Genomic DNA, 13,455 nt, shown 5'->3' with positions numbered 1-13,455 from the left:
CACCATGCCCAGGTCAAATTTTTTAAATATAACTTTTGATTTTCTTTTTTGGTACTGGAGATACAACCCAGAAACATTCATTTACGTACTGTGGTACTGGGGATTGTATCTCTGAACTATAGACTCAATCCTATTTTATTTTTTATCTTGAAATAGGGTCTAAGTTGCAGAGAGCCTCACTAAATTGCTGAAGCTGGCTGCAGACTAGCAGTCCTTCAGTCTCAGCCTCCCAAATACTGGAATTGTCAGGGGATAAGAAGGGTCCATTCCTCATCTCAGGAACTCAGGATCCATGGGGTTCTTGGCCAGTCAGAGACAAAGACAGAGGTTTATTTAGGAAAGTGGGGGATATAACCTCAAGGGAGAAGTGGGCCAGCTCAATAGAGAGGGGTCTTTACAGCCCTTTTTTTTTTTTTTACAGGGGATCCCCGAGAGGGTGTGACTAGGAGTACATGGCAGGGATGAGGTGACACAGGGTGGCCAGTCTCCTTTCTTTGAATCCTTAGATTTTTGCCATTTCATTGATGGGTGCTGGGCCATGCCTGGGCTTGACAAATGGTAAAATTTCCTTCCGGAGGATATTTGTTTGCCAAGCATCCCAGGAAGTTTAGGCTTGAAGACAGGGTGCTGGGTTTGACAAATGGTGATACTTCTTTCAGGGATTCTTTGTTTGCCAAGTACCCCAGGAAGTTCAGGTGTGAAGTTAGGCCATTATGATTAAAAACTGTAGGCCAGGCCTAATGAGGATGCAAGAAAAGGTCCACCCAGATGGGCCATTGTGATTAAAAAGTGTAGCTTACTAATAGCTAAGGATTATGAAGTTTCTAGATTTATTTATATTTGCAGTACTGGGGATGGAAACCAGGGACATTCTACCACCCCCAGCCTTATTTTTTTTTTTTTATTTCTTCTTTTGAAACAGTCTCACTAATTAACTGAGGCTGGCCCCAACCTGGATTCTCCTATCTCAGTCTCCCAAATTACAAGCCTGCGCCACTAAACCCGGCTTTATTTTATATATATATATATATATATATATATATATATATATATATATATATAGTGTGTGTGTGTGTGTGTGTGTGTGTGTGTGTGTGTGGTGCTGGGGGTGGAACCCAGAGGCTTTCTGCCTCCAGGCTATACTCCCAGACCTATTTTATATTTTATTTGGAAACAGGGTCTCACTAAATTGCAGAGAGCCTCACTAAGTAGCTGAGGCTGGCTTTGAACCTGTGCGATCCTCCTGTCTCAGCCTCCCAAGCCCTGGGATTACAAGCCTGCGCCACCACACCCGGCTTTTACTCTTTATTTTGAAACAGGGTCTCACTGAGTTGCAGAGGACCTCACTAAGTAGCTGAGACTGGCCACAAACCCGGATCCTCTTGTCTCAGCCTCCCAAGTATTGTGATTACTAGTGTGCGCCACTCTGCCTGGCTTTGGGCCTGGCTGCTTAAGATTATCCAAGTTCTGTTAACTGATCATATCAGATTTTAAAACCTTATCCTCCTTTGCTTTCCAATCCATCTCCTTTCTACCTAAAATTTTATTTCTTCGATTCTACCTTAATTTTATTTCTTCTATTCTACTTTATCAGGATCACCAGCATGTACCACCATGCCCCACTGGTGTGTGTGTGTGTATGTGCATGTATCTGTGCATGTATTTTCCAATGCTAAGGATTGAACGCAGAGATGCTCTATCACTAAGCAACAACCCCAGCCCTTTTATTTTTTAGACAGGATCTCACTAAGGCCCAGTTTGGCCTTGAACTTGTGATCCTCCTGTTTCAGTCTCCCTAGTTGCTTGGATTCCAGGCATGCACCACTGCATCCAACTATATTTTTTGTATTTCAAAATGTAATAAGCTGGGCATGGTGGCGCATGCTTGTAATACCATTATTTTGGAGGCTGAGATATGAGGATTGCAAGTTTGAAGTTAGCCCCTACTACTTGGGTCCTCTGCAATTTAGTAAGAGCCTGTTTCAAATGTTGGGATTATAAGCGTGGTGGCACACGCTTATTATCCCAGTATTCGGGAGGCTGAGACTCGTGGTTCGCAGACAGCCTCAGCTACTTAGTGAGGCCCTCTGCAACTCAGTGAGACCTGGTTTCAAAATAAAGAATAAAAAAAAATAGGGCAGGAGGTGTAGCTCAGAGGTCCAATCCCTCTGGGTTCCACCCCCAAACCCGCAAAAAAAAAAAAAAAAAAAAAAAAAAAGTATAAAAAATGGGCTGGAGGTATAGTTCAGAGGTTCAGAGGTAGAATGCTTCTGGGTTCAATTCCCAGCACCCCTCCCCAAAAAATCTAATAAATAATCTTTTAAAGAGTCATATGGGGAAGGGGGTTGGGGGCTGGGGGCTGGGGACTGGGGACGCATTTCAGTAGTTTATCAAGCATGTTTTGGTTTATTCCTAGCACCACACACACACTCAAACAAAATAATAACAACTGTGATGAGGGTGAGTTTTTCTGTACCAACTGCCAGGCAGAATTCTTTGTATTACTTTAAGGACCATGTCAGAGGAAACCAGATCTACACACGTAAGACTGCATTCTGAATATAAGAAGAGGTTAATTATGGCCAAAAAGCAAGATGGAGGTTGGTGGATAGAAAGCTATTAAGATGAAATAGCAGGGATATGAGGGATTCTGGTGAACATGACTTGAGGGTGTTTTGCTGAAGGCAAGCCAAGGTGATAGGCATCAAGTCTGGAGGAATCTTGCTAAACGGACCCAACAAGATTCTTGCTAAAATGGTACTACTAAGAGAGACAAGGACAGAACCCAGGGGCACAGCTATACTCCTAGCCCTATCCCACCTCTGCCCCTATTCAGGATGGAACCCCGGGGCATTCTACCTCCAAGCTACACCCTAGTCCTATTTTTTATTCTTTATTTTTGAAACAGGGTCTCCCTGAGTTCCAAAGGGCCTCACTAAGTAGCCAAGTCTGTCTGCAAAGCGTGATCCTCCTGTCTCAGCCTCCCAAATTCTGGGATTACAAGTCTGTACCAGCAAGCCTGGCTCGATTTATTTTTTTGTTATTGTTCTTTATTTTGAAACAGGATTTGCTAAATTGTGGAGGACCTCACTAAGTAGCTGAGGCTGACCATGAACCTGCAATCCTCCGGTCTCAGCCTCCTCAGTACTGGGATTACAAGCATGTGCCACCACGCCTGGCCAAGAGAGACCTTGTTTCAAAATAAAAAGTAAAATAAGACTGCGGGCTTATCTCAGAGGCAGAAGACCAGTACCTAAAAAGGATTCCCCCTCCCCCCTAGTACTGAGGATCTAGCCTAGGGGCATCCTACCTCTGAGCTACATCCCAAGAACTAATTTTTTTTTTTTTTTTTTTTTTTTTTTTTTGCAGTACTGGGGATGTAATCCAGGGATATTCTACCTTCAAGCTACACCCTCAGCCCTATATTTTACTCTTTTATTTTTGAAACAGGGTTTCACTGAGTTGCAAAGGGCCTCACTAAGTAGCTGAGGCTATCCGCTAACCACAATCCTCCTGTCTCAGCCTCCCTAATGCTGGGATTACAAGGGTGCACCACCATGCCCGGCTAAGAAGTTCTTTAAAGAAAAATAAATGTATAAGTAAAAAGTAAAAGTAAAATGAAAAACTGGAGCTGGGCGTGGTGGCGCACACTTGTAATCCCAGCATTTGGGTGGCTGAGACAGGAGGATCGCGGCTCGCGGACAGCCTCAGGTACTTAGTGAGACCCTCCGTAATTTAGTGAGACCCTGTTTCAAAATAAAGAATAGAAATAGGCAGGGGTGTAGCTTGGAGGTCGAATGCCCCTGAGTTCCATCCCCAGACCCGCACACAAAAAAATAAAAAACTGGGAAATAAATTGACCAAATTATATTACATGTATATATGAACATTTAACAATGTACCCAAATATTTTGTATAATTATAATGTACTAATAACATTTTATTTTATTTTTTGTGGTACTAGAGATTGAACCCAGAGGCATTCTGCCTCTGAACTATATATACCCTAGTCCTATTTTATTTTATTTTTATTTTTTGGTACTGGGGGTGGAACTCAGAGGCTTTCTACCTCCGGGCTATACTCCCAGACCCATTTTATATTTTATTTGGAAACAAGGTCTCACTAAGTAGCTGAGAGCCTCACTAAGTAGCTGAGGCTGGCTTTGAACCTGCGCTATCCTCCTGTCTCAGCCTCCCAAGCGCAGGGATTACAAGCGTGCGCCACCACGCCTGGCTCCTATTTTATTTTATATTTTAAAATAGGAATTCACTAAATTGCAGAGTGCCTCACTAAGTAGCTGAGGCTAGACATGAGCCTACAATCCTCCTGTCTCAGCCTCCCAAGTACTGGAATTACAGTTGTGCCCCACTGCACTGGGCTTTAAATGGGTTTAATGAGCTGGATATGGTGGTACACATGCACCACCATGCCTGGCTATTTTTTATTTTGAAACAGGGTCAGCCGGGTGTTGTGGCACATGCCGGGGTCCAGCCTTGGCCAGTCCAGGGGTCTTGAAGGAGATGTAGGGTCGGCAAAATTGAAGGATGAGAGACGCCGGGCTTAGTAGCAGGGGGAAGGCATCTCGGCCTATGCCCTAGAATATACTTTATTTATTCATGAATCTGACAAATTACAGCAAGCATCATCATATGTATTTTTTTCATTTAGTTTTTCAAAAACCATATTATATGTACATTGTTTTTTATTTAGTTTTTCATTAACCTGAATTCTACATAGCAGGCATACCTGTTTTTCCTTTTTTTTTTTATTAATTTGAAATGAATTGACCCACAAAACTTACTACTACTCTACGTCACACATAATAAACTTTAACTGAACTATCCTATTGACTATCTAAACTACTAAATATTAGACTTACTGTCTCTACTTCTAAAATTAACTGCTAATTTTATGTGTTATTTTGACCACTAGGTGTTCTATTAACTTATTTTGACCCAACCACCAAACCCCCACTGAATTTATTCTACATCTCTAATATACAATGTCCACACCTAATTTTCTATACTATTAAGTTGCTTGCCAAGAGAACTCTTTTGTCTTTAGTGAGCAGGCACCAAGGATGTCCCCGCCTATCCAACCCTCTGTAGGAACGGCAGAGTCTTTGATGTGAAGCCATTTTCCAGTAATATTAACTCTGTGCTTTCCATTCATCATATACTCCTTCATTCCTATGTTGAGGATTGGTTGGAGTCTTCCAGCCCTGCAGAATTCTCTTCCCAGCTGTGACCCTGTCATACAGCAGGAATGGCACCATCTCCACCAGTATGCCACCATATTTTAAAAATACTAAAAAAATCAAAGAGGAGAATAAAAATATTTTTAATCAGTGTTTAAACACACACACATACACACAAAAAACCCAGCCAGGCATGGTGGCACAATGTCCTTACACATTCCTGTGAGGAAACTTTCAGTTACAGGTAAATAGCTTCTTCTCCCTACAGACTCAGAAAACATTCATTATTCATTTATTTATTTGTTAAGATCCTAAAGCAACTTGGGTCTATAATCCCTGCTGATACCTGAGGATATAATCCTCACATTAATAAATGCAAATGGGGTCTGGGGTATGTCTCAGTGTAAAAGCAATTGCTTAGCATGCTCTGGGCCCTGGGTTTTATTCCATCCCCCCAAAAAAACAGAAAGAAAAACAGGGAAGCATATTATATCAATAGAGACTAATAAAACTTTTAGACTTTTATAAAATTGAATCTTCTTCCTGATTTAAAAACAAAATAACAAAATACTTGTTGGATAATTTAAAATAGGCTGGGGTTGGTGGCACATGCCTGTAATCCCAGCTATCCCAGAGGCTGAGGCAGGATGATCGGAAATTTGAGGCTAGCCTAGTCAATTTATAGAGACCCTGTCTAAAAATAAGATTTAAAAATAGCTTGGGGCCAGGTATGGTGGAGCATGCTTGTTTTCCTAGCACTTGGGAGGCTGAGACAGGAGGATTCCGCAAGTTTGAAGCCAGCCTCAGCTACTTAGTGAGGTTTCAGCAACTAAGAGAGACCCTCTTTCTGATAGGTCAGGTCCCTCTCTTCCCCCACAGGACCCTGCAGCAGGGACAGGAGGCCGAACCTCAGAAGCCAGAAGTGGAGATGTCACGAGACTCCAGAGGTTGCAAGACTCCAGATATCCTGGGGCAGACTCCTAATGCAGAAAGTCTGCAGATGTCCTGAGAGGACCCACCACTAGCCCCATCGCAAGCCCCTGGCTACATAAATACCCTCACTTCCTCTCTGCCACGTGACTCTGCCAATCGACCGTGACTCTGCCAATTGTGCAACTCTGCTGACCACATGACTCTGCTGCTCAGTCATTGGTCCCTTCACCCACAGACCTTACCTGAATGTGCCAATTGATTAAAGAGGCCTTTGATAACTTGGCTGGTGTTTGCCTCCTTCATGACCCCCAACTCAATTACAACATTACATTTTTCAAATAAAATATAAAATAGGTCTGGGAGTGTAGCCCGTGGGTAGAAAGCCCCTGGGTTTCATCCCTAGTACCACACACACACACACACACACACACACACACACACACAGAGCTGGGGCCAAGAGCATGCTTGTAATCTCAATACTTGGGAGCTGGGGCCAAGAGCATGCTTGTAATCTCAGTACTTGGGAGACTGAGACAGGAGGATTGCAGGTTTATGGCCAGCCTCAGATACTGTTCAACTTAGTGAGACCCTGTTTCAAAATAAAGAATACAAAACAAGGCTGGGGGTATAGCTCGAGTAAGAATACCCCTGAGTTCCATCCCCAATGCTGCAAAATAAATAAATAAGTAAAAATGTAAAAAGCCAGCCGGGTGTGGTGGCGCACGTTTGTAATCCTAGCATTCAGGATGGTGAGACAGGAAGATCTGGGTTTGCAGACAGCCTCAGCTACTTTGTGAGGCCCTCTGTAATTGAGACCCTATTTCAAAATAGAGAATAAAAATAGGTCTGGGAGTATAGCCTGGAGGTAGAAAAGCCCCTGGGTTCCATCCCCAGTACCATGAAAAAAAAAGAAGAAAGAATAAAAAATAGGGCTGGTGGTGTCGCTTTGAGTTCCATCTCCAGACCCAACAAAGAAATAAAATAAAAATAAATTTAAAAAGCCAGGTGTGGTGGAGCACATTTGTAATCCCAGCATTTGGGAGGCTGAGACAGCCTCAGCTACTTAGTGAGGCCCTCCATAACTTAGTCAGACCCTGTCTCAAAATAAAGAATACAAAATAGGGCTGGGAGTATAGCTCAGGGGTAGAATGCCCCTGAATTCCATCCCCAGTACCATAAAAAATAAAAAGAAAGAAAGAAAGGAAAAAAAATAGGGTTGGAGGTATAGCTCAGAGGTAGAATGCCCTGGATTCAATATCCAGTTCTACAAAAATGAATGAATGAATGAATGAATGAATGAACAAATAAAGGAACCACACAGTATTGAATTCCATGGCTTTTCATTTTGACTCATCTATTACAGACTTGAAACTGAAGAAAACACAAGAACAATCTAGTGGAAGGAAGCTTTATATTGGCTCACAGTTTCAGAGATTCAGTCCAGGGTCAACTATTAGAAATATCATGGAGGCAGGGCAAAGAAGAAGAAAACTGCTCAATTCTTGGGCAGCTGGGAAGCAGCCAAGAGGGAGACAGGAAGAGGCCAGGGACAGATGTAGTCCTCAAGGCCACAATCCCAGTGACCAGCCTCCAAGCCATGGCCCTCCTCTCAAACTGGCTGTATTTTAGTCATTTAAAAAAAAATTTTTAGGCAGGGTCTCACTGAGTTGTGAAGGGCCTCGCTCAGTAGCTGAGGGTGGCCATGAACTGCAATCCTTCTATCTCAGCCTCCCAAGTACTGGAATTACAAGCATGCACCACCATGCCTAGCTACTTGAATCTTACTGTATTTTGGACTAGGCCCCAAAACATGAAATACTGGGGAGACTCTCCAGACCCAAACTATAACAGCAACCCAGAAATTTCAATAGGCACAGACATTAAGAACCTGATGGAGGTAGCACCATTCCTGCTGTATGACAGGGTCACAGCTGGGAAGAGAATTCTGCAGGGCTGGAAGACTCTGGCAAAACTGAAGCCATTAAAGCCTGGCGTGGTGGTGCACGCTTGTAATCCCAGCGCTTGGGAGGCTGAGACAGGAGGATCTCACAGGTTCGAAGCCAGCCTCAGCTACTTAGTGAGGCTCTCAGCAACTTAGTGAGACCCTCTTTCCAAATAAAGTATAAAATAGGTCTGGGAGTGTAGCCTGGAGGTAGAAAGCCCCTGGGTTCCACCTCCAGTACCAAAAACAAAACAAAACAAAACAAAACTGAAGCCACTATCCCTCTTGATTTTAGTTACAATAATGATAATATTAATGAAATTTGAAAATTAAATGGGTATTGCTGTTTTGTAATAATCTGAAAATTGGTGTGAATATGAATAGAAAATGTCCTAAGATTTGTGCTGGGGCTAGCACTAAAAAGAATATGACTATGGGAGAACTTTCAAGAAAAGAGCTCTTTGCTCCTCTGCTTATGACACCTAACTCACTTAAGGTTTTAGCCATGAAAGGAAAATTTACCTTTAGGCAAGTTATACCTACTGTGCAAGGCCCTCCATATGTTGCTTATAAGTTAGGGGGTCAACTGTGGTATCCCCCTTGGGGGCTAGCGCTAATCAGAATACTTTTCCATCTCCAACCAATCCTCCACATAGGAATACAGGAGTGTATGATGAATGGAAAGCACAGAGTTAATATTACTGGAAGATGGCTTCATGTCAAGGACTCTGCCGTTCCTACAGAGGGTTGGGTAGGCGGGGACATCCTTGGTACCTGCTCATTAAAGCACAAGAGTTCTCTTGGTAAACAACTTTTTTTTTTTTTTTTTTGAAACCCAGGTGATTTCAACCTCTGAGCTACATCCCCTGTCCTATTTTTTATTCTTTATTTTGAAACAGGATCTCACTATGTTCTGAAGGGCCTCATTAAGTAGCTGAGGTTGTCAGCGAACTGAGATCCTCAGGTCTCAGCCTCCCAAATGCTGGGATTACAAGCGTGGGCCACTCTACTTGGTTCTTGGTAAACAACTTAATAGGTATTATAGAAAATTAGGTGTAGGCATTGTATGTTAGAGAAATATAATTTCAGTGGGGTTTGGTGGTTGGGTCAAAATAAAATAATAAAAAACCTAGTGGTCAAAATAGCACATAAAATTGTAGTTAATTTTAAAGGTTGAGACAGTAAGTCTAATACTTAGTAGTTAAGATAGAGGATAGAATAAGTTTAGTTAAATTCTATTATGTGTGATGTAGAGTAGTAATAAGTTTTATAGGCTAATTCATTACAACTTAACAAAAAAAACAGGTGGCTTTGAGGTGTACCTCTGACATGGAATTCAGGTTAATTTAAAACTAAAAAACTAAATGAAGAACAATGTGCCTGTAATGTGTTGGGTTTTTTTCTGGGTCTAGGGATGGAACTCAGGGGCATTCAACTTCCGAGTACATCCCCTGCCCTATTTTTTATTCTTTATTGTGAAACCGGGTCTTACTGAGTTGCAGAGGGCCTCACTAAGTAGCTGAGGCTGTCTGAGAACTGTGATCCTCCTGTCTCAGCCTCCTGAATGCTGGGATTACAAGTGTGCGCCACCACGCCCGGCTGGTTTTGAAAAACTAAATGAAAAACAAAATACGATGATGTGGCTTGCTATAATTTGTCAGATTCATGTATAAATCAAGTATGTTCTAGGGTATAGGCTGCGATGCCTTCCCCCTGCTACTAAGCCCGGTGACTCTCAGTTTTCAATTTCCCCGACCCTACACCTCCTTCAAGACCTCTGGACTGGCTGAGGTGGACCCTGGAAGTGCATGCTTGTAATCCCAGCATTTGGGAGGCTGAGACAGGAGGATCATAGGTTTGAGACAAGCCTCAGCTACTTAGTGAGGCTCTCAGCAACGCAGTGAGACCCTGTTTCAAAATACAAGATGGTGGAGGCATACATGCACACATCACTCAGCCCTTCCCCAGTTCCTACCCCATTCCCTCCCCCTCCCTCCTTTTCTTGTTTGGCTTACTGATTGACTTTGATTTGTTTATGAATGTACATCATGTACATTAGGGAATTTATTTCAGAGAACTCATTCACATTTTACATCTTTGTTCATTTACTTAGCTACTTAGTGAGGCCCTTTGCAACTTAGTGAGACCCTGTTCCAAAATAAAGAATAAGCCCAATGTGGTGGTGCACACTTGTAACTCCAGCATTCAGGAGGCTGAGACCGGAGGATCATGGTTTGCAGACAGCCTCAGCTACTTAGTGAGGCCCTGTGCAACTTAGTGAGACCCTGTTTCAAAATAAAATATAAAAAATAAAAAATAGGGCAGGGGGTGTAGCTTGGAGGTTGAATGCCCATGGGTTCCATTCCCAGACCTGCAAAAAAAAAAAAAAAAAAAAAAAAAAAAAAAGAAAGAAAGAAAGAAAGAAAAGAAAAAAGAAAAGAAAAGAAAGAAAAAAAAAGAAAAAAAACTAAAAAATAGGGCAGGGGGGGTTTAAGCTTCGAGGTAGAATGCCCCTGGGTTTCATCCCCAGTTCTGTGCAAATAACAAAACAAAACAAAAGAAAAAGATAACAAGGTCAAATAATTTAAAAAATGATAAAATTAACAAACTTGACAAAGTTAGACATTTCCAAAATCAGCTTTATTTACTTTATGGATCTCTGAGGAGATGGAACCTCAGGGTGTTTTGTGCATCTAAGAATTACATTGTCTTCACTGTCTTCCCCGTCTCCATGTAGACAGTCTGTCCTTTTACTTGGTGTTTTTTTTAATCTGGCAATTTTACCATTACTTGACATACTATATATCTAATCTGTTAATCCATTCAAGGGCTGTGTTCCCAAACTTGTTCTGATTCATTCTCTAGCAACTCCCACTTAAGATGTAAAATCGAAATTCACCGAAAATGCAGCAAGCGCCTAATACTCAGAAGGACTACTCAATATCTGGATTCCTCAGTGGCACAGAAATAGCACATTAATTACAGTAACATTTTTTTGACTATTTTTTCCAGCCCTTTCCTCTTCTAACATGGTAATTAAAGCTTGCTGGCCCAAGAGTCGCCTCCATCTGCCCACAGAGAAAATATAACTAATCAGCAAAGGAGAGGGGGGATTGGGGAAGAAACTAAGCAGTAGCCTCAATGGAGCATTCACGGGCTAGGTGTCCTGATTCTCCGCAGCGGTAGCAGTTGACTTTGCCTGTCTTGGTGCAGTTCATGGCTATGTGGCCCATCTCGCCACATCGGAAGCATTTGATTTGGGAGCAGTTTTTCTGGATGTGCCCCAATTCGCCGCAAGAATAGCATTTCGGTTCTTCGTGATGGTCACAATCGCGGGCTAGGTGGCCCGGCCTTCCGCAGATGTAGCAGCACTGTTCTCTCTCTGGTTTGGGCTCCGTACAGTCTCTGGCGATGTGGCCACTTTTCCCGCAGTTGTAGCACACCCTCTGGAGAAAGTCACAGTTCTTGGCGTGATGACCAGCCTCCCCGCAGCGGTAACAGATGTCAGATTGGGCGCTGGAACTGCACTGTGGGCTTCTGCCTTGGCCTCGCTGTCCTCGCCCTCCTGATCCTCCTACAGAGCACTCTCGGGCCGAGTGGCGAGAGTGTCCACACTTGAAGCATTCCTTACTGCTCATGGCTGAGGCCAGATGTTCCGGTGAGCAGGCCCACCCACCGCTGCCACGTAGGCCCCGCGGCAACTCCCCTTAGGATGGTTTAGGTGGAAATGGTGGTTGACTGCCCAGGGGCCCCACCGCTGTTACCAGGAGCCTGTGTGACGTCGGATGAGGTCTGAGAGAAGCCTCCTTCACCCGCGTTCCCAGCGCCTGCGCCTTCCCATCGTGCCTCTGACTCCCCAAGCCAAAAGAGCGCTAGGTTACATGCTCTTGTTTTCCGTTTTCGTTTCAACACTTGTATACTTAAGCATGGGTTTCAATCACTTCCTATTCAGAAATTGTGACCTCTAGAGTTCCTCATAATTAACTGTTAGGCTTTCAGGAGTAGGGCCTTAGTTCAGTGGTAGGGCACATGTGCACAGCTCAGTGCCTCATAGAGTACCAGGCCCTCGATTCATTCTCCCAGCTCTATCAGTTAATCAATCCATCAATCAATAAAGGTTTTCTTTCTGGTAGATAATCAGTGGTTTTTTTTTGCCACTGGAGATGGATCCCAGGAGCATTCTACCTCCGAGCTAGACCCTCAGCCCTATTTTTCTTCTTTATTTTGAAATAGGTTCTAAGTTGTGGAGGGCCTCACTAAGTAGCTAAAGCTGACTGTGAACCAGTGATTCTCCTGTCTCGGCCTTCAAAGAACTGGGATTACAAAAGTGAGCCACCACCCCCAGCTCCTGGCCCTCTTTCTTCCTTCCTTCCTTCCTTTTTCTATTTTTCCACGTCCAGCTCCCAGTCTCTCTCTCTCTCTCTCTCTCTCTCTCTCTCTCTCTCTCTCTCTCTCTCTCTCTTTCTTCTTTTTATTTCTAGTACTGGGGACTGAACCCAGGGGCATTCTACCTTTGTTACATATTTTTGTTTTATTTATTTATTTATTTTGGTGGTATTGGGGGTGGAACCCAGGGGCTTCCTATCTCTGGGCTATACTCTCAGACCTATTTTTTATATTTTATTTGGAAACAGGGTCTCACTAAGTTCCTGAGAGCCTCACTCAGTAGTTCCTGAGAGCCTTACTCAGTAGTTGAGGCTGGCTTCAAACCTGCGCCATCCTCCTTTCTTGGCCTCCCAACCACGCAGATAACAAGCCTGCGCCACCACACCCGGCTGGCAGTGTACCTTTGTGATACACCCCCAGCCCTATTTATTTATTTATTTATTTATTGTGGTACTGGGGGTACAACACAGGGCCTTTTTCTACTCCCAGACTTTTTTATATTTTATTTGGAAACAGGGTCTCACTAAGTTGCTGAGAGCCTCACTAAGTAGCCAAAGATGGCTTAGAACCTGCCTGATCCTCCTGTCTCAGCCTCCCAAGCGCGGGGATTATACGTGTGCGCCACCACGCCCGGCTATTCTTTATCTTTATCTTTATTTTTATTTTCTTTTGTTTTTTTTGAACCGGAGATGATCCCAGAGCTCAGCACCAGCAAAGCAGGTGCTTTGTCCCTGAGCTACATCCCGACCCCTATTCTTTATTTTATTTTATTTTTGCTGGTCTGGTACACCCAGGGGCATTCGACCTCTGAGCTACACCCCCTGCCCTATTTTATTCTTTATTTTGAAACAGGGTCTAAGTTGCAGAGGGCCTCACTAAGTAGCTGCAGCTGGCTGCTAACCTCCGCCAGCACTCCCGGTTGACCCTTCCCCCCTTCTTAACAAGGGTGTTTGCAGGTTTTTTTTTTTTTTTTACAATTTGGAATAACAGGCACAA

At 43.3% G+C, this 13,455-nt stretch overlaps 1 protein-coding gene across 1 annotated transcript; it reads right to left on the bottom strand.

Annotated features, from left to right (window-relative positions):
* Positions 1-11,198: 11,198 nt before the first annotated feature.
* On the bottom strand, positions 11,199-11,711 carry ZCCHC13 (zinc finger CCHC-type containing 13; the record flags this gene model as incomplete). Its single annotated transcript, XM_080719355.1, has 1 exon — positions 11,199-11,711. The coding sequence occupies one exon, from the start codon at positions 11,709-11,711 to the stop codon at positions 11,199-11,201; it is 513 nt and encodes a 170-aa protein (XP_080575481.1).
* Positions 11,712-13,455: the final 1,744 nt, after the last annotated feature.

Source organism: Muscardinus avellanarius (genome assembly GCF_963383645.1).
Source record: "Muscardinus avellanarius genome assembly, chromosome: X".
Taxonomy (NCBI): domain Eukaryota; kingdom Metazoa; phylum Chordata; class Mammalia; order Rodentia; family Gliridae; genus Muscardinus; species Muscardinus avellanarius.
The sequence above is the reverse complement of the archived record's forward strand: the minus strand, read 5'-3'. Positions and strand labels throughout refer to the sequence as shown.